The sequence below is a fragment of the Rhinopithecus roxellana genome, chromosome 6 (genome assembly GCF_007565055.1).
Source record: "Rhinopithecus roxellana isolate Shanxi Qingling chromosome 6, ASM756505v1, whole genome shotgun sequence".
Classification (NCBI taxonomy): domain Eukaryota; kingdom Metazoa; phylum Chordata; class Mammalia; order Primates; family Cercopithecidae; genus Rhinopithecus; species Rhinopithecus roxellana.
The window spans coordinates 90,454,762-90,476,859 of NC_044554.1; the positions used below are offsets into that span (position 1 = coordinate 90,454,762).

The following is a 22,098-nucleotide window of genomic DNA, read 5'->3' on the forward strand; positions in this document are numbered from 1 at the left end:
CTAGCCTGGCGACAGAGCAAGACTCCATCTAAAAAAAAAACTGGGCCGGGTGCGGTGGTTCACACCCATAATCCAGCAATTTGGGAAGCCAAGGAGGGCAGATCACTTAAGGTCAGGAGTTCGAGACCAGCCTGGGCAACATGGTGAAGCCCCATCTCTACAAAAACCATAAAAATTAGCCAGGCAGGGTAGTGCACTCCTGTAATCCCAGCTACTCAGGAGGCTAAGGTGGGAGGATAGCTTGAGCCTGGGAGGCAGAGGTTGCAGTGAGCCGAGATTGCACCACCACTCTCCAGCCTGGGTGACAGAACGAGACTCAGTCTCAAAAAAAAACCACACATATCTATAGATACATATATATTTTATATATATATAGGAGATACATTTTTTAAAGAGTGGAAAGAAAAAGTTCATGAAATCAAAATACAAAACAAAACATTGCAGATGTGTACCCAGACCCAAAAATGGAATTTTTGTGAGGGATTTAAAGAATTCAACCTGATTAATTACCCCTTCACTGGGTTTGTATTACTTTGTAAAGCAAAAAATGCTGAGAACTTTGTGAGTGCTTGGACCACTTCCCCTCTGGATTCTTGGTGAGAGGGGAGGCTCAAAGAGGCCAAGCTGACTCAAAACCCCTGTACCGGGTCGGGCTATACTGCCCAACCCGCACAGTGACTGTATCCAACCGAGGCCCCCGGCTATGATCTGCCTAATGTTTTCACAGAACTCTCCTTTAAGACGGAGGTAATTTTTTCTAACATGTAAACTGAGTAAGAACAAAAAGCCATTATATAAGCAGCGATGAAGGGAAGGCAGCACAGAGCGGTCATCCCTTGGGTTGAGGATGTTCTCTTCCAGGGGTTATCAGAGAGTGACATGGAGGCTGGAGTCACTACTCAGGGGGCTCCCTGAAGGAGCTTAGAGGTGCAACCTCCTTGGTAACCGGCAGCCTTCCGCAGCACACTCATACTCTGCACTAAAAATAAGGCAGCACTATCTATACAGTGTTAGTCACTAGGAAACAGCAAAAATACGACTGTACCAATGGCCTGCTACGGGAGGAGTATCAACTGTGTTTCCCAGCTCTTACAAACAAATCAGAAGCCCTGCGTGACAGGCCATCCTCTTTCCAGTTTTCTCTTATCACCATTTTCTCTCCTGCTGGCAGATGAGCACACACATGCACACACACTTGTGCACACACACGTACATACATGTACATACACATAAACACGTGACTCTAGTACACACTTAGAAGAACCCACTGTAGGCTTCAGCAAATGATCTCACCTGGTGCTGCCTCAGCAACTTGTCCCTCTAAAATACATCTCATTGGCACTTCTCATCCAGAATGCTCTGGAAAGCCCTGGCTCCCCTGGAGAAATTCTCCAGAACAAGCACGGTACTTGACACATGAAGGCAGGAGTCCTAGGCGTCACACACTCGACATATGTCCTGGCCACTTTATTCTCTGTTCTATAGTTTCCCAGATCCCCTTTCATTAAATTAGGCTAACAAAACACTTGCCAGGTTACTGTAAATCTCAAGCAAATGTTAACCTGTGCTAGGTATTTTTATTCCCATTGGTCTTCTAGCTATCTCCAGCTGAAAGTCCTGACAGTAATTCAAATGTCCTTTATCCTAAATGGAACAAGCCAGCCCCTTCCCAAAGCTGCGTCTCCTATCAGCAGAAAGAGCACCCCAGCTTCCTGGCCACACAAGCTGTGCAACACTCCCCATATCCAATCTGTTATCAAGCCCTGTACTCCACACCTTTTCTTTCACATTTGTTTTTTCCCTTTCTATTCCCCTTCTATTTCTAGTTTTGGCCAATATCACCTCCAGCCTCTTCCAACTTCCTGCCATCTTTTTACTACCACCAAAGTGAAATCCTCAGCTTTAACTGCATTATTTCCTAACTTACAAATTATCAAATATCATCCAAACACCACAGTACATAATATTTTATGGCCCAGCCTCAAAGGAGCAGAAATTGAAGGAAATTTCACATTCTTCCACTTTCCACTCCTTGTTGGTCACCCACGCTCCTCCTCCTCCACAGCTCACTCATGTCCAAATGCTCCCTATTCTTTAGGGTTCATCTTCACTGTCCTCTCCACTGTAAAATCTCATGGAGCCCTCAAACAAATTCTCCTTATCCCTTTTCGGAATTTCAGAAACACTTTATAGTCTATTTGTATGATTCTCATAGTATATATCAACTTCTACCTATAAGTAAACGTGTGCCTCCCTTCTTGAATGGTAGAATCCTTAACTGGTCATCCATTCATTCATTCAACACACACTTACCATATGCCTATCCAGTGGCAGGAACTGTGCTGGGTGCAAGAGATGCAAAGGTGTGCTAAGTAGACAAGGTCCTATCCCTCTGGTGGGACATCAGGTTAGTAAGGAGGTACAAACTACGTGCTGAAACAGGGGTAGGACCTGGACTGGGAGAGCTCCCAGCAGGCTCCCCCTGTCTAGTCTAAGAATGCAACACACTCAGTTCTTAACTAAGAATTGTAGAGGAGAGGGGATGAGAGTGCCAGGAGAGAGAACAGCACACGAGGTCCAGAGTGACAGGGAGTTCACTCAACAATCAATTCCATGAAGGCCTTGGCTTCTCCCTGATTCATCTTTGTGACTAGAGTTCGCACACTGCCTTAAATCTCATAAATGCTCACAAATGTTGGTTGTACCAACAAATGAATCAACACCTTAGTCTCTTATTTTTAGTCTAAACTCCAACACGACCCTGTTCCATGGCATGACCCGTTACTATCAAGGTGCCCTACACATGACCGATGGGATGCCATCCTTCAGTGAGCCACTCAGATAGACGGAGGAAATCCACAGGCCCCTGTCCCACGCCTTGGATGCCTGTTTGGATGCCCAGCCTCGCCCAGCTGGCTGGAGGCGGGGCTCCCTGCACTGAGCAGCAGTTGCAGGAATCTGTGACGCTTCCCCAAAGTGAGGAAGAACTGGGCCTCCTCCCACAGCTTTCCTATCTGCAAAAGCTGGCATGGCTCTTCTCCTAACAGACCTGGTCCCAGACGGACCATCTCCAGCAGATGTCCCTGAACTGTAAAAGCTATACAGCAGAGGCCTCCCTCTTCCTGGTCCCCATTTTCCAGCCCTTTCCCTTTGCCCTAATCCTCATAAGTGACAGGAAAGACTGCAGTGTGAATGCGGGAGAACCCTTTGAGAAACATAAGGAAAAGCTTTAGTATATGACATCGCAGATAAATATATAAAAGGGCTGGGGGGACGGAGAGAACCAAATTCAAAACTGCTAACTTCAGGCTCTATCCATGAACAACAGAAGGCAAAAAATGCAGGCCAACTTCTGGGTTATCATGAAACAGGAAGATGAGCACTCAGGACCTCAGTCATGAAAACACTTGCTTTCCCTCACTGCTTTGCTCTGGCTATGCAACAAGGTCATCAACAAATGAACAACAAGAAAGCAGGCAAAGGTTCAATGAGCCAAGAATGGAGACAAGGCCTCCTGGATTTACCTGAATTGAATGTAAAGAGACACTGAGACCTTGTAGCCAGCACGTTCCCTTTTCCTTAAATAGCAAGACAGCACAGCCTCAAGGCTGAGGTGGTGGAGGACTGGCATCAGGGTGAATGGGGCCAAATGCTGGCCCTGCCACTTGCTTGCTGTGAGCATTTGGGAAGGATTTACAGCATCCCTGGAAAACTGGAAGCATGATTTTGCTTTCAACCCCCAGAGAGAAACGCGGCCTTGCTCCTGCTGGGTTTAGCTTGAGATCCAGGAAGGACAATGCTTTGCGCATGTTCCCTTAAGAAGAAGCAAGTGGATGGTCGGTGTGTGGTCTTCATTAATGGGAATACCATGCTAAGTATGGAAAGGCCACAGTGAGACAAGCATTTGGTGGCTTTCTCAAGGACTCCAAGGGAGTGGAGGGTGTCTTTGGCATGGGAGGCTAGAAATAAAGCTTCACTGAGATCTGCTTTACTTTCGTCTGTTTCACTGCCTTGCTCCCGTGAGTGTCTGCACCTGTGACTAAACAACTTGGAAAACAAAAATTAAGTCTCATATGTCTCCCTGTCCTGCTCAAACACTGTAGCTATTGTGGGCAGGTTTCAAATCTTCTGAAGCCATAAGCCTCTTTTTCTTCATCTCTAAAATAGACATAATAATCCTTGTGTCTTGTGTCTTGTGGAGACAGAATGAGATACCGCATATGGGAACTTTCTGGCTCAGGTCCCAGAGTCCCCTAGATGCTACTGCTGCTGGGTGTGGCTGCTGCGGCTATTTTCTGCAGTTATTTGCTGGGATAAGACCAGTGGATACCCTAACAGGCCACTTAAAAATGATAGATTCTCAGCAGTCTAGCCAGTTTGGTAATGTAAACATTTAAAGAGGAGGGACGGGAATAACAAGAAAGCAAAGGGTTAATAAATACCCCTTACCCTTTTAACCATGTTGTCCCAAGCACCATCTGGGGGGTGTACACCACTTCTCATTGGAAAGTTTGTAGGTTTGCAGAGTTCATGGAAGATTCTTCCTGCTCCTCTTTCTCTCGTCTTCAGAATGAACAAGTACAGGAAGTGTGCAGAGATGCCCGCACAGGGCCAGTTCTTATGTAACCATGTGATTCTCAAATTGGTTCTTGTCCCTTCCCATTGGAAAGGTTTTGACAGTCTTCCTACACATACAAAATGCCATCCCCAGAATTAGAATCCCACGCCATGAAGCCGGCTCCCAGCATAAAAATTACTTCCTGGCAGACGTGAAACAGACATGTCCGAGTCTGGACATCGTGCTCACATCTCCTCTCCCGAGGTCACATCGCACTGAATTCAGAGGTAGGAAGGACACTGTGACAAAGTCACCACTTGGAAAAACAGACGACAAAATAAAAAGTATCACAACAGCACACTGTCTCAGGAGAAAGGATAAAGATAGAAGGCATGCTAGCTTTGCGTGGAGCTGTTCAACGGCCATCAAAAGCAGGGTCAATGGGAAGCACGTAAGTGGATCATGGGACTCTTAACTGGTCATTCCTTCCCTCTCTTGCCTGTACCCCAGAATAACCAGCATGATTCTCAGGGGTGTTTGATATGATCCTACTACAGGCAAAGTCACGAGTACAGGCACCTACAGAAAATCATTGGAGGAAGAGGTGCTGGATGCCTATAACTACTCATCCCAGGTACCAGGACCCTATCACCACTCAGCCCCGCCAGATTCTGGTGGTCCTCTGTCCTAGCAGTGCCTAGCCTAGGTCCAAGGCACTCTCCAAAGAGTATCATGGATAGAAAAGTGCTTCCTGTCGTGGACAGTAACATTGATTCAATGTATATTGTGGTTTTGAGCCTTACCTGCTTTTGAAAATCTGCACAAGAGCAGGCACCATAAGGACATCCTCGGCCATGTGCCTACATGCTAATTCCTGAGTAGCAAAAATGCAGAGCAAAAAATCCACCTCTTCCTTCACTAAAGAGGCTCTTTGAGGGGTATAAAACTCCTGCACTGCTAAGCACTCTTATGAAAATTCTCTAGGATTCGTGGACTTTGGGATATGCCACTCCTCAGGATTAACTGTTTTTGAAGCCACGTTGAAGAACGTCCCCAGTCATCTGGGATGTAAACGCATTCTGCAGACTCACTTCCACCATCAGATCCAAATGACAATCATGAATTGTAAAAACTTACTAAAACTGGCTCCATGCCAAGGCTTCTCAGAACTTAACATCAATTAACTCATTAATGTCCATAACAAGCTTGGGTGGGAGATACTACTATATCCAACTTACTAATGAGGCAAGGAAGGTTAGGTAAATTGTCCAAGGTCACACAGCTAATGAGCAATGAAGCTGGGATGCAAAACCAGGCAGTCTGACACCAAAGGCTGCACTCATAAAAGCTATGTGTTATTAGCCTCACACAGAATTGACTTGCTTATGTATCACGAGACCCTGAAGTTTCCTTGCCCTTGGTTCCCTGTGTGTCACCCTTGCACCTGCTGGATGGTGCCCTTTTACTCTAATGCCCCATGTGCAAAGAAAGGATACCAAGGAAGTTTGCACGATACACTCAGAGACGAAGGATTGACACTGTTTAATATGTTGCCTCTCCTTCTGCCACAGCCAGGAGACAGAGTTATTGGAGATTTTGAGCTACAAGGGGGAAGGAGGAAGATTCTGGCTGGAAAAGCATTCTTCTGAACCTGCTGATCTTAGCCCCCACTAAGTCCTCCACCTCATAAACACATCAGAGCTGCTCTTTATCCAAGTGCCATCAGCCTGTGGAGTTTCTCACACACGTCTTTGATAGGTGCGCCCCCTAGTGGCCAGAGAACAGATTCAACCCTAACCGCCCACAAATGTCCTTCCTAAGGCATAGCAATGCATGCTGAATAGGAAAGGAGTTTGGAAAAACAGGAGTGGAAGAAACCTGTCTCTTCACCTGGTGTTCAATAACCATCCCTGAGAAATTGTGTCTGGAGTTAAAGTTAATTACCATAAAAAGTAAGAAGAACGAAGGTCAAGTGTTATCATGGCAATGAATCATAGATCATCTGTTTTTAAAAGTTTTCCCTTAAAACAGTTCCTTTAAAAATATGAAAACAGGCTGAACATGGTGGCTCACAACTGTAATCCCAGCATTTTGGGAGGCTGAGGTGGGATGATCACTTGAGCCCTGGAAGGTGGAGGTTGCAGTGAGCCATGATGACGCCACTGCACTCCAGCCTGGGCAAAAGAACAAGACCCTGTCTCAAAACCAAACTAAACCAAAGCTTTCAAAGTCCAATTATTCACGCATCCCCTTTTCAGATGGAGTCCACAGGTCACGGGTGCTTCTGAAATTAGACTATTCCCAGCAATCAGTACTCCTCCCTGTTCCCTCCCCATGCTGGGGTAGGAAGAAGGGACTAACATACTACATATGAAAGTCACCAAACAGATGGAAATAGTGGCAACAGCACATGCCCTGCAGCAAGAGCAAAACATGGGCCGACTCTTCACCTGAGACAGTGACAGAGAGCTTGTGTTACGACTGCCCCTAGGGGCCCCACTGCACCAGTTCGGATGTCCTTTCTCAATGCAGCTGACGGCAAAGGTGGGTCACAGAAGAAAGATCTGCAAGTATTCTAAGAGGGACTTCTCGATCTCTCTGCACCCCTACGAGGTATGATGATGCTAACACTGAAGTGGAAATGGCCCCACGAGACCTTGAGTTATCTGAGAAGAGCCCATTGTGCAGAGGCCCTGCCCCGTGACTTAATGTGCTTGGTTAGCTTGGTTCAATGACAGGAAATAAATCTGATCTTCTTCGGTTTTTCAAGAGAGCTTTCCAAAGCGAACTTTTTCTTTCCTACATGTGCAGCTACAACTTGTTTTTCATCCCCTCACAGACAGACAGGGTCTCGCTCTGTTGCCCAGGCTGGAATTCAGTGATGTAATCATAGCGTGCTGCAGCCTTGACCTTCTGGGCTCAAGGGATCCTCCTGCCTCAGCCTCCCAAGCAGCTGGGGCTACAGACACGTGCCACCATGCCAAGCTAACTAAAAAAACTTTTCTGTTTTGTAGAGGCAGAGTCTCACTCAATTGCCCAGGCTGGTCTTGAACTCCTAGCCTCAAGTGATCCTCCCTCCTCTGCCTCCCAAACTGCTAGAATTATAGGAGTGAGCCACTGCACCCAACTAGCAGCTACAACCTTAAGACAACTATGGTCTCTGCCTATAAAATTAAACATGAAGACAGTGCATGCCATTCTCTCTGTCATTTGACCAAAAGCATCCAAGAAATACAGCACAGAGGCAACCCTGAACATGTACGGGCAGGGTGCTGACAATCCTCTCTTCACCTGTAACAAACGAGCCACTGAAAAGGATGCCCACCTGCCAATCAATGAAGTGTGCAACGGAACTCCCTGACAGTTTTTTCCTGACCCATCGGCCGCCCACTTTGGCTTCTCTTCCCTTTTAAAATTCTCCTTTATGGCCAGGCACCATGGCTCACACCTGTAAGCCCAGTACCTTGGGAGGCCAAGGCAGGTGGGTTGCTTGAGCTCAAGAGTTTGAGACCAGCCTGGGCAACATGGTGAAATGCTGTCTCTATCAAAAATACAAAAAAATAGCTGGGCCTGGTGGTAAGTGCCTGTGATCCCAGCTACTCAGGAGGCTGAGGTGGGAGGATAGCTGGAGCCGAGGAGGCAGAGGTGGAAGTGAGCCAAGATTGCACCACTGCACTCCAGCCTGGGTGACAAAGTGAGATCCTGTCTCAATTTAAAAAAAAAATGCAAATAAAAATAAATTCCCCTTAATATTTGTAGGAGTGAGGAAGGAAAAGTTAGAGATGAAAAGAATGCTCAAGAGGCTCGAATGCTCCCCACCATTAAAACAGAAATCTCAACAGTACCTCTAAACATACAGCTCCAGAGGTGGTTACTGTTTAAAAGATTGAAAAATGATTCTAAAAGATTCTATTTACCTGAGAACCACATGTCAAGAGTCAGATCAAACTTCCCCAGACAGCTTTGCGTAACTCCCCACCAATATTGGTTCACTTTAACTCCCTTTACTATCCTGCCCTCTTCACATTATTACTTTCAACCCCCAAATACATTATTATTGTTTTTACAGCCAATATTCATAGAGATTTTCCATTTCCAGTGCATTCTTTCCTGTACTTCCATGTTAAAGCAGAAAGCAAAAATTACTTGTATAGGTTGCCTGCCCTACTTAAAATACTTTCATGGTAGAATAAGGAAAAATAACTGGGAATGACAGTTGGGAGACTCGGGTACTGGGAAAAAGCCCATCTGCCATGAACATCAGGCAAATCCCATTTAATACGGAGGCCAGTTGCACATCCAAGAATGCTTCTAGCTCCTGCTGGGCCCTGATGAAAGCTTTAGAACCCTCTAAGGCGACCCCGAGAACCTGAGAACCCGTCTTGGCCTTTAAACTTCAAGCAACTTCAAACCCTTCAGGCTTATAAGCAGGGTTGCAATGTAACAGAAATGTCCCAGCAGCTGGTCAGCCAGAGTTCAGGGGGCTGGCTGAGAGCCAATGGCTGTGTATTTGCGCCACCTGGTGGCTATTTCTGCTCCGGTTCACTAAGGAATTTCCTGGCTTGTTGAGGCCAGGGATGCCTCAGAAGTTATTAGGGCTGGGGTCTGCAGCATTTCAGATAGGAAAAAGAGAGTCTCTGATCTGATTCAAGTGTCAAGGAGGCAGAGAGTATAAGATATGGTCCCTGAGGAACAGGCACATCTGCGTGAGTTCATGCAGCCCGAACCATCCTGGGTAAACCCTTTACCCATGTCCCCCAAGGATCCCTCAGGGGAAAGGGGCTGACTGGGGCTGGTGGACTGGCTAGGACTGGCAGAGCTTCGCTGCAGAGCACCCCGGGACCTCCTGCATTCTATATAGCTATAACCATACACGATTTCAGGAAATGTGTTTTTAAATATACTGTCCTTTTACTTTGAGGTTTATGGGTTATATCTAAAATGTATTTGAAAGCAAAGTGCTTGCTTCAGAATACTATCCCAGTTATTAATATGGGATATAGGGAAAAGTGATTCAATTGACAAAAACCTGCATTATCTTGTGCTTTCCAGAGATGCCCTGTTTCAAAAAGAGAATATCACAAAAATTAAGAGAATGTCAAAATTTAATTTCTTCTATTCCCACAAATGTATTCTAGATTCTTACTAATGCTGTCCTTGTACTCCAAGAGACTGCACCACATTCTTAGTGATGAAAGCCTATGGTAACATCACATTGGGATCAGTGCTGAAATACAACCCAAGTCCACTGTGGACTGGGTTCTCTTCATCCAGAATGATTTTTCTGAGAATTCATCAGGTTTCAGGGATGCAGTATTTTGGTATAGCAGGCATTTCAAGGCAGTTTCTGGCTTTAAAATAAATGAATTTAAAATAAATGAATAGTAAGTTATAATACTTTCCCTGTGAATTCCACCATGGTACTGAGTAGTACTGAATGATTTCCAGAAATTATTTAACTTTTCCTTCTTACTGTAATTTATACTTCCCTCAGGTGGCCATTTTTCCCCATCAGAGAGAGAATATTGGGGCCAGGCCACAGTGCAGAAAAAAATGAGTCGCCTCTTTTTCAGGGTTTGTGGGTCAAATTGGTCCCAATGGCTTAGGATTCATTTCAAGGGTGAGCCTGTTGATGCCTGAGTGTTTCCCATCTGAAAGACAAAATCGCCCGCGTTTTGGTTTGCTTTGTTTCTCCCCCTGCCCAAGAACCCTCAACAGTCCCTGGGCCCTGCTGATTGGAATAGTTGCACTCACCGATGCAGCAGCAGAAACACTCCCTGCCCAAGAACCCACAATGGTCCCTGGACCCCGCTGATTGGAACAGTTGCACTCACCAACGCAGCAACAGAAACACTAGTTTTCCTCCCAGACCACAAGGAGGACCAACAAAAGTCGGATTTAGTGGCCCTTACCAACACATTCTCAAAACCCTGCACCCTTGCCTGTCCTCCTAGACCACAGAGAGGACTGAGAAAAATCGGATTTAGTGGCCCTTACCAATGCATTCTCGAAAACTTGTTAAAGTCCTAAGCATTCCTCTGTTAGTATTGGGACCTTACCCATGTCCTATAAAGATGTTATGCCCCCAAAATGAAGTGGACGGCCATACCCTGAGGGAGGGAAGGGCTCTCCAGAGTTGGAAGAGTGATGCCTTTTGTCCTCACTTATATGAACAGGAAAGATACAATTTCTGAGGCTCCCCATATCGTAGCTTCGGGAATAGCTTCTCTTAGGCCTGCCTGTCTGAGGAGGGATCCTAAAATTCCAGATAGCCCCCTCTACAACGGGGATTTGTGCAAAAATTATGTCCTTCTGACTGGTAAGCCCGGGTGCCTAAAGAAGGTAACAGAGTCCTGGAGTTTATACTAGAAATCATTCTTATACGAGAAAGTAGAAAAGCACCAGAGACAGTGGTTTTTCAGACGTGGGACTTGCCTCGGAGAAGAGAGGTGACAGGAAGTTTGTCTGGCGGGCGTTAGGACCTAGGGGGCAAGGGTCAGGATAGATAGGATAGATGGGTGAGTCTCGCTTGGGCGATATGCCTTTGAGAGTTCTGCTCATGGCCGCAGGGTCGACCAACTTGCTGTCGGGATCCCAAAGCTGCATGGCTTTCCTCTCTGTTGACCCCTGGCTCAGCCCAGAAGTACAGGAAAAGCGGGAGCTGGTTCCAGGCAAACCAACATTCCCAACTCCGAAGAGTCAGGGGTTGCTAGAGAACCCTTTCCCAGAAAGCCTGACAGCTGTGTCTTTAGTCCAGTGGCCATGTTAGTTGCTTTTAACTGGACAACAGGTGCCCGGTATTTAGCCCCTGGATTCTAAGGAAAAATAGGACAGAATAGCAAGCGAAAGGGGTCCAATGGTACTCACCGCTTGGCGATAGGCAATACTCTCACCACTTGGCGACAGGTGATGGTCCCATCTGGGTCACCAAAATGTGTCCAGAATTGCTGGGATCTTGGTCTCACTGACTTCAAGAATGAAGCCACAGACCCTCACGGTGAGTGTTACAGTTCTTAAAGATGGTGTGTCCAGAGTTTATTCCTTCTAATGTTTGGATGTGTCCAGAATTTCTTCCTTCTGGTGGGTTCATGGTCTCGCTGACTTCAGGAGTGAAGCTGCAGACCTTTGCAGTGAGTTACAGCTCATAAAGGCGGCACGGACCCAAAGAGTGAGCAGCAGTAAGATTTATTGCAAAGAGCGAAAGAACAAAGCTTCCACAGCATGGATGGGGACCCGAGCTGGTTGCCACTTCTGGCTCGGGTGGCCTGCTTTTATTCCCTTATTTGGCCCCACCCACATAGTGCCAATTGATCCACTTTACAGAGAACAGATTGGTCCATTTTACAGAATGCTGATTGGTCCGTTTTACAGAGTGCTGATTGGTCTGTTTTGACAGAGTGTTGATTGGTGCATTTACAAACCTTTAGCTAGACACAGAGTGATGACTGGTGCACTTACAATCCTTTAGTTAGACAGAAAAGTTCTCCAAGTCCCCTACCCAATTAGCTAGACACAGAGTGCTGATTGGTGTATTTACAAACCTTTAACTAGACACAGAGTGCTTACTGGTGCGTTTACAATCCTTTAGCTAGACACAGAGTTCTCACCTGACCCACAAGCCCAGCTGGCTTCACCTCTCATTACCATTTAAGAGCAGACTTTCTCCTCCCCACTTATCACAGATGGGGGGCCTCTGGGATTCTCCTCTCTATAGTTTACTTCTGCCCAAAATCTCCCTGGGGACTTCCCAGTACAGTAGACTCTTCTTATTTGCAGTAGTTGTGTCCTAGAATATTGCTGCAAGTAGGTTAACTACTGAACCATTGCTCCTAGGAACAATATAGAATTGTTTCTGTGAGCCTTTGACCATAACGTTTTTGCCAACCAGTGAATATATAACCTCGTTTTATGTGTTTCTGTTTAAAGACACCCTATTTAGTATACGTTGTTGATTCATTAACAATGAATGCTCAGCCAACAGTTCTATACTGCCTCAACAAAGCTTAACAAACCCGTATATTTTTGTATTTTTTTCTGCGTGGCACGTCACAGCCTTCTTACACTTCAAAACACTAAAACAGCACTTCAGCACTACATTTAAGGGCCATATGAAACTGAAATTACCATCAGAAAGCAGGAAGCACAAAAGTGAGAAAAACGTGGCCTAGACAGACTGGGAAAGGGACACCTGTTTGAGGCATGAAAGCTGAAACAGGAAGGTAGGGCGGTGGCTTGCTGTCTTGTTCAACTTCAGCTGGAACATCTGAGTTGGGCAACTCAAATTTTTTTGCCACTATGCATTTGTCCAAGAATGATCTAAAAAAGCACCTTGAATATTGATTTGGGCATTACAAACAAATTTTAGCAAATAGGCAAATTTGCAAATATGGAATCCATGAATAATGAGGACTGACTGTATATTGCAAAGCCCTTTGAATTTAAAATTCTTCTATAACCTTTCCCTCACTCCTAAAGCCAACTCTACTTCCGTCTCTGTTTGCAACATAAATGCTGGCCTGGCCGTGATAAATGACCTGCAGTTTCCTAAGCACCCAGTGTTCTTTTGCCTTTAACTGTTACTTTCACCATGCATTTCACACTACCCTCCTGGGACAACCTACAGCTCTCACATTCTGCCATCACAATCCATCATGGTGTCAGAGCACTGGGTGCCGTTCCAATATTAATAGCAATCATAACATCGTAATAATAGCATCTAGATTCACAGACTATGTAGCAGGAACTGCTCTGAACAACTTACAAGTGTCTACTAATTTAATCTACACAACACACGTATTGATAGAGAAAATTACTACCCCTCATTTTAAAGAATAAAAAAGAGACATGAAAATGTCAAGTACCTTGCCCAAGTCACTCAGCCTGTGAATGGAAGAGTCAGAAATCAATGTCAGCAACCCAAATCTACAGCCCAAGCTTATTCACAATGTTACTCTCACAATGACTATTGACGCCTAGTAGCATTGAGACAAAGATGTTTCCTTCCTTAGTATTAGGATGGAGACAGAGATAGAGAACGAAAAATATAAATATGCAGTTCATTTAATTCCCTGCCATCTCTATTTGGTGAAAAACTGCATTAAGATGACACCAACCCCTGCATATGTAATTTTGTGTAATTATACTTGTGTAACTACAGGTAATTATTTTCTATCACCCAAGAAGGTAGAAAATCCTCTTAAAAATTTGAACATGAACCTTAATTCTGAAATAATGTTTTTACCATTACCCATAACCTCTTCCACCTTCACATTTTAGTCACTTTTCCCTCCAGGACGATCCTGAAATATTATGAAAAACTTTTGTAAAATGTTTCATGTTAAAACACATTACATCGTTTAGAAACAATTTTTTTTTTTTTTAAAAAAAACAGCTTATTTTCTCCCCAGTCAATATAAAGGAAAAGAAAACAAAGCAGCTAGGGGGAAAAAAAAGCCTTGTCTGATTTTAATATCTGCTTTGATTCAGAAAGGATCAGAAAGATGAACTACAGACATCTCCTTTTTCATGCTCGTCCACTAGACTGAACAAGGATAAATTCACAAATAGGCTACAAACTGGAAATCAAACCAGAGACAAACTCTGAAAGGGCTCTAGCCATGAACATAACACTTTGCAGAGTGTGAAAGCCATGGTGCACAGGTCTTGGTGGCTACAATCAAGAGAGACAAGTTTGTAGATAGCATTTCCCCTGTTCTCAAAATGAAGTCATCCTAGAGGTGAGGGTCTGCCTTCCATTACTCTCAGGAATCCATGTGCCCTTTCTTAGAAGTCCCACTAAGAACAGCATTATCCCAGCAGGGCACAGTGGCTCACACCTGTAATCCCAGCACTTTGGGAGTCCAAAGTGAGTGGTTCACCTGGGATCAGAAGTTCGAGCGCAGCCTGGCCAACATGGCGAAACCCCGTCTCTACTAAAAATACAAAAATTAGCTGGGCATGGGGGCACACTCCTGTAGTCCTAGGTATTCAGGATGCTGAGGCAGGAGAATCACTTGAACCTGGGAGGTGGAGGTTACAGAGAGCAGAGACTGTGCCACTGCACTCCAGCCTGGGTGACAGAGTGAGTCTCTGTCTCAAAAAAAAAAAAAAAAAAAACAGCATTATCGCAGACAACTCTGTCTCTTCCCACCAGGGGCCCTACAAAGGCTTGTCCATTTTGAAACCAGAGAAATCAGTAACAGAGATCTTAGAAGATAGTTGGGGGTAGTGCCTCATGCTTGTAATCCTAGCACTTTGAGAGGCCGAGATGGGCAGATCACCTGAGGTGAGGAGTTTGAGACCAGCCTGACCAACATGGTGAAACCCGTCTCTACTAAAAATAAAAAAAAATTAGCTGGGCGTGGTGGTGAGCACCTGACGAGAGTAAAACTCTACCTAAAAAACAAAAAAAAAAAAGCAAAACGAGCTCTCAGAAAGAAGACGAAGCACCTTTTCTGTGTTATGACTAACCTTACAAGCCACTCAGCCACCTAGATTGTGACTTTAGAATTATTTTATCAGAAAAATCTGCTCCACTGGGATGTTGTGCTGAGAAGGAATGTGATGCCCATCTGCCTCCTCAAAGGTGCTGTGGTTTATTATCCTTTAATAAACTGTTCTTCTTGCCTTGTTGGAGCAATGGCCCCTTTTACCTTGGAAAACTTAAAAGACTGCAGATGATTTCTATGATGTGTTCTCTCCAAAAGGAAGAAAGGGAAGTAGCACTGGCTGAGTGCACCTCGGTTCCAGCTGCTGTGCTAGTCGTGGGCAGACGGTCCTGTGGGGCCCTCCCATAACCTCAAAATGGAAAAGATGCTGCCCAGTCTCACAGCTGAGAAAACCCATGCCCAAACAGGTTAAATGACTGAACCACTGGCCCATGGCTCAAAAGCAGAAAAGCTAAAATTAAATCTAGGCCCAGTGAACTCCAAAATCTTGTCATGTGATGCTTCCTGGGCATTGCCTACTTGGGAGCAGAAAAATGAGAAAGAGCAGTCTTCATCTTATGAACTGAACTTTTCTTCAAAGTGATCCAAAAGATGATCCCAACCTCAAATTAATCCTTAAAGTTCAGTAAGTAGTTTAACAGGCAAGATGATTCCTCTTTGGGAAGTACAGGGAGAATTCTGCATGGGACTGCTTACAGCATCTAGAGATTTTGCAGCCAGACCCTGGTATCATCAGCTAGCTTTCAGCATTTTCGCAAGACCATCTCTAGGTGGTGCAATGACCATGCGGTTCTGTTTACCGAGGCCTGTCTATTTCTGGCTGACTGGGTACTCAAAGTGAAAATATCTGCTTGTCAAAAGTTGTTGGATCATTTCCAGCATTCAAAATCATTACTAAATAGTCATTCCAACTTCTTAACTCTCTGATGCAAGACTGTGGCCTGGGAGAAGTTGCAGGGGAAGAACTAAAATCAAAAACTAAAAAAAGAACCATGGAAAAATAAAGAAAACCAACACTTTCTTATGATTATTCTCTGTTCAGGGTCTTTGCTTTTTCTAGGATGACATTTCAAGTCCTCATAAGTGCTAAAGGTCTTAAAACCACCTCCAATTAACATTGTTTAAAAAAAAAAAAAAACTATTATTCTGTACTCATGAAGCAGAACACTCCCCAGACAGGGAAAACTAAGAGATACACCAAGACTAAACTGTACAAGGAATTAACAAGAATGTTTAGACAGATGGAGCTACATTGAGCAAATTTACTCCGATTTTGGCTCATGGAATACCCTGGTCATCTCACGTAAGAACAGGGCCTGAAAATAAAAAGGAGATGCTTCATAGCACACACTCCCATTCCAGATACCCCTCACAGGGACCCAGATTCTACAGTAATCCTATTTCCTTCATATGGTCATCCCACAACCTCCCTCTCTCCTCAGTCCCTCCGTACTGTGCATTCTGGGATCCAACTACCCCCGAGGAAAACCACTACTGGGACGGAAACACATGCATCCCGGGGACAGCACATGGAAAGAATGCAGGTTTTGGACTTTCTACATAGCTCAGAAGAAATCCAGGCACTGGCAGGAGGACGACGATAAAATTGCAGTCACAGGAGCACCTTAGAACCAGGCTCTCCTTCAGGAGAGGAATCAATTAAGAGTATTTTCCAAATGTACATGCTCTGATTCTTCGTTGGTAATTTTGATATGACTTGAGGGTAAGAGAGATTGGGTGATTTCGCAAAGCTTCCCAAGTGACCTCAATACGTCTTGCTTACCACATAAAAGTAAAACTTGGAAGGAATTGAGGGCGAGGCAGAAAGTGAGCCCCATCCACCTTCCCTGGACCATTGCTCTGGCAGAGTGGCTCTGCCAGCAAGGTCACTGCCACCCTGGAGCTTTTAGTCATACACACACAAGTACAGGAAACTCACCCGCTCCACCAGTCATGACACTTTTTGCTAAAAATTTAAAAAACTTATTCAACTAAAAGATAAAGTGGAATGCCAAGGTCAAAATACAAAATATGATGACATAAAAATAATTTCAGAATACCTCTGTAAGGCAAGCTGCAAAGCTGAATATTCAATAAGTATTCTTATTTAAAATGTCATATTAAAACTAACACTAGAAAAACAATAACTTGTTAAGAGTGCTAGTTTTTTAGGTTTTTAGGCATTTTTAGTTTAAGAGACACTACTGGAGAGAGTTAAAAAAAATGATCAGTCTGACCCACTGCTGGTTAAAATGGGCATGACTTTCTGTGTTTGGAAAGCAATTTGACAGTATCAAGAGCCTTGGAAACATCTTATACAAAGTACAGTTCCACAAAAGTATCCTAGTAATGTGAGCATGGGTGTGCATACATTCTAGGCTGAAGATATTAATTACAGACTTATGGTAATTTCAAAGCATTGAATCATTTAGTAAAAGGGCTTGGTTAAATACATTGTATTACATGTAAATAATGAAAAACAAATCAGTAATGAAACACAGTACATGTTAAGTAATATGAAAACATTTTCAAAAAATATTCCCATGAAAGACAAGGCTTCTCAAATAACACATAAAGCACGAACCATTTGTCAAATTACGTATAAATATTAGTAGTGTGTATATATACAGATATATACATTGTGTGTATACACATATATTTGGGTGTGTCTGTGTATATGTATATGCACAAATACATATATATAAAACATATGCATTATATACACACACACACACATATATATAGCATATATATTTTTTTCCAAGGAAAGAGTATTTGAAACTATAAAATAATGCCTGGTGATTTCTAATCACTGAAGCCAAAATCTCAGTAATGCCATTTATGATGGGGATTACAATGGAAATCCAATTTTACACCTGCAGAATTTGATATTAGCTTAAGGTCACTCAGAGACTTCATGGGGATAAAATCAAGAATATAATGCAAATAGAAATAAAAACAATGGATTATATTTGGGACAAGCTGTGTTCTGATTTGCAAACTGAAAAAAAAAAATCTAGGAGACAACCTATTAAAATTCATAGCAAGAGAGGCCTTTTAAGCAAACATAAATTGTGTTAATGTCATCATGATTAAATTTCAGGAGACTTTCAATTTGACTTTGATATAAAATTCATGTATGTAAGTAATCCACTCACTAACCCAATAATAAGATCCATCCCACAGCTGCCATCATTCACTTAAGTCAAACACAAATCTTAAGCGTCTTGTGAAGTAGATTTAATGAAGTCGAGATGCATCCCGGCCGAACTACTCTTGGTTACACTTAATCAGAACTGAATAAACAAACTCAGTATTAGTCACACTTGTGCAAGTTATTCCATTTCACTAAAGCCAGAAGAGATTTTCATGTGATCCTGCTTAAACCAGCTAAACATCTGGAAATGTGGAAACTATTCTGTAAAGCGCAAGAGGACCACACGCTCGGAAGAGACATCAGTTATGTGGCTGAGGTCAGGCCCGGGGAGGCTGGAGGGGGAGTGCATACTGGAGATAGCTTACTTACAATGAAGCCAAGTTTCTTATAATCTCGCGTGTACATGGACTTGCGTTTCTCCATGCTGCCACTGCTGTTATTAGGTTCAGACTCAGCATCAAAAGCAATTCTTCGAAGTTCAAATATGATGTCCCTCTGAGCCTGAAGGAATCAGGGAGTAGAAAGAAAAGGGAGGGGAAAAAAGCTGCTTTCATTGTGTGACATTACATAACTCCCCCTTTCCCTGGGGTCTAAATGAGTCACTGCATTCAGGCAAAAGAAAAACAGATAAAAGAGAACCAATGTTCTAAGTTACAGCTTTGCAGACTGGTCTTCCCCTGTCAGTCTCCCTGCTGGTCAGGTCTGGCTGTATTCCACAGTGGTCCTCTTAGCCAAGTAGTCATCTGGAGCATGAATATTGATGGTCCAGTGCAGTCTTAACTGAGAGGCCCAGATATGATGGAAGGGTCGTGATTGGAGAAAGCTAAGCTAGAGAAACTGGGGATACCATACAGTTGGGAACAAAGTAAGAGGTACCCAAAGTACCTCACACCACTAAGTTACTTCATGGAAATAAACACAGGACAAAAAAGAAAGAAAGGGTCAAAGGTGCAAACAACCCAAGTGTCCATCCAAGGGTAAATGGATGAACAAAATGTGGCATGGACATCCAATGGGATACTATCCAGCCTTTGAAAGATGGCATTCCCCATAGATGCTACAATATGGATGAGCTCTGAAGATACTACACTGAGTGAAATAAACCAGACACAGAAATACGCATATTGTCCAATTCCAATTATATGAGGTCTCTGGAGTAGTCAAATTCATAGACAGAAAGTAGAATGGTGGTTACCAGGGGCTAAGAGGACAGGGGAATGGGGAGATAGTGTTTAATGGGTACAGAGTTTCAGTTCTGCAAGATGAAAAGAGTTCTGGAGATGGATGGTGGTGATAGTTTCATAACAGTGTGAATGTACTTAATGCCACTAAACTGTACACTTAAGAATGGTTAAAATAGTAAACTTTATGTTATACATATCCCACCACTATAAAATAAACATATAAATACATTTTTAAAAGGGTTTCCAAGCAAAGAGGGTCATTCAATATTAAGATGCATTGCTCTCTGTCACTAGAAGTGATGAGATGACAGTCTCCTCTCCCTGGGATGACCACACCTTGCCAAAAACGTGGGGCACATTCACTGCCTCTCAAAGCCTCTCCATCATTCTTAACTGCATGGCCTTGCTCCATGAATGAAGTGCCGCGGTGGCTACACACTTCACATACGCAGTTGACATCTGCAACAGATCAGGCCCTCACGTGCCAATAATGAGTGTTTTCCTTTCCAAAGCTGCAGCACTGTTTAAGCTGAAAATGTGCTATGACAGGGCTCGCAGCTGTTTCCTCTCACCCTACCCTCACACAGCAAAAGTCCCCAAAGGCTTCTGAATGGAGATATAACTTTTCATGCACAACAAGAGACCTAGCAGAGAGCTACAGCCAACAGCCAACCAACAGAAATGCTGGCCCAGAAATCAGGTTTAATCTGGGACCCTGCTCTTGGCACTGATCTCTAGAGGATGAAAATTGCTGCCTCAACCCCGTAGAATCAATGCCACTAGTTGTCTGGGGCCTAGTGGCCCTAGTTGTCTGGGAGGCCCTAGTTGTCTGGGAACTTGACTCAAAAGCTACTACCATTAAACGTACTTGGGGCCAGGGGCTAAGGTCTGTGGTCACGTGACATCAAACTTTCTTATTCAATAAAGGCAGAAGATGCATGTTTGGAGCCTAATGGAAGAATGCATTGGGTATATTTTCTGATTCTGGATTCACCTAATTTTGAAGCCATGCCCCTATGTTCTGAGATGATAATAAAACGACATCATCTCAAGCTGTGAAACTCCCTAGTTGCAGGGTACCTCAAAAAAAGACTTTTAATGTCACTTTTTGTCCGTCTTGTGCTTTAACTGCTGTCCAGTGAGCACTCACCTGGTCCTGGGGGTCCATTTTGGTCATCATCCTGTCTTCCAGGAGGTTAAAGGTGAGCACTTGCAGAACATACAGCTGATGCGCCATCTCATTGTTGATGGCCCTTTGGGCTCGGATGACATGCTAGGGAGATGGTTCACAAATGAAATTTTTTAAAAAAGAAAGAAAAGGAAACAACAAGAATTAACCCTCAAGTAGGCTCTCACAGTAAAAGGAAACAACAAAAATTAACCCTCAAGTAGGCTCTCACAGTCTTTATTGGGAGGTACAAGGAATGGAAAAGGTAGGTGAGGGCACAGGGAATTTCAGAGCTTTCCTTTACATTTCAGAGCCCAGGAAGGTTCCTGATCTTCAGGTTAAGGTCCAGGAAAAACCTACTGTGGGCAGGCGTGAGTGGAAGGGGAAAAGCGCTGGAAAAGGACTGGTGACGGCAGCCATATAAGTCAAGAGAAGGTGTGCTTGAAATGGGAGTGTCTCCGAGACACCAAGAAGGTGTGGATTTCTATAATGGAAGCATCTGTCACATACAGCAGAAAAACCCATGGTGCATACCCATAGGAAGCAATCTTGCCATTATCTTACCCTACGACTGTCTGACAGGTGAGCCCACTTCAAAACGGGGAAAAGTTTCACAAGGAACACACAAAAGCAAAATACCCATCAAGTGTTAATCCACTGTGGGAGCTACATAAGGATGTCTACCATCAAAAGCAGACAGCAAAAGCTCGTGAATTTCTTTACTCACTGTTAACAATTAAATGAAAGATAAAATGACTCTTCCCCATAGAAACAGAACTGAAAACAGAACATACAAGGAGTGGCAGGACAGGAAGACTAGATAGGTCCACCCCCACCCCCCTCACCCCCGCCCAGAAATGGGACAGCTGCCACCAACTGAACATTCAGCATTTGGGACTAACACACAGCCTTTTCAACACAAATTCTGGCTGTACATTAAAAATGCCAAACAACGGATCAATGTGGTGAAACAACCCATCACATCAGTTATTTCAAATGTTAGCCCCAGTCACGCCTTGCTATCTGGAAGACCAATTCTCTTGGAAATCTATACTTGCTCCTGGGTAGACTGCTGCAAACCAACTTCTAAGTGGCTATTCAGTAAATGACAAAGTTCCCCACTGTAGAGAAAAATGAACTTCCTCCAGGACTGGAGGAAGTCTAGGTCCTTAGAGTGCTGCCTGGGTGCCTCTCAACCTGGCATCCACCTGCAATCCACACCCTAGCTGTTACTGCCATGTTGAAATAGCCAGTTAAAGAAGGAGGGGTGAGAGAAGATTGAGGAGTAGAAGAAAGAGGACAGGGAGAAATCAGAGAATACCAAGTCACCGAACCAAAATTATGGGAAGCAGGGAAGCTAAACAACAGGATGGTTAGGAGCAAATCAAGCCCCTTATCCTCCAATCTTCAGAATAGTATGTTAACTCATAGCACACACTTAGTATCCAAAGTGTGTGGGTATGTCTTTTCTTAGCAACTCGAAAGTACTGCACTGCAAGTTCTTGCAGGAGAGTACCAACCTCGAACTTCAGCCATCAACATCTCATAAAAGAAGAGATGTTGATTTCTGAGACAGGGTGGCC

General features: G+C 44.0%; 1 protein-coding gene across 3 annotated transcripts in view; it reads right to left on the reverse strand.

Moving 5' to 3' along the window:
- Positions 1-22,098, reverse strand: part of ELMO1 (engulfment and cell motility 1) — a 578,893-nt gene that overhangs the window by 326,017 nt on the left and 230,778 nt on the right. For all 3 annotated transcript variants that reach the window (XM_030931898.1, XM_010356685.2, XM_030931899.1), the window contains exons 12-13: positions 20,498-20,620; positions 18,533-18,664 (exon numbers count right to left, since the gene is read on the reverse strand). In XM_030931898.1, coding sequence (XP_030787758.1) covers positions 18,533-18,664; positions 20,498-20,620 — 255 coding nt within the window. The remainder of the gene's footprint in view (positions 1-18,532; positions 18,665-20,497; positions 20,621-22,098) is intronic.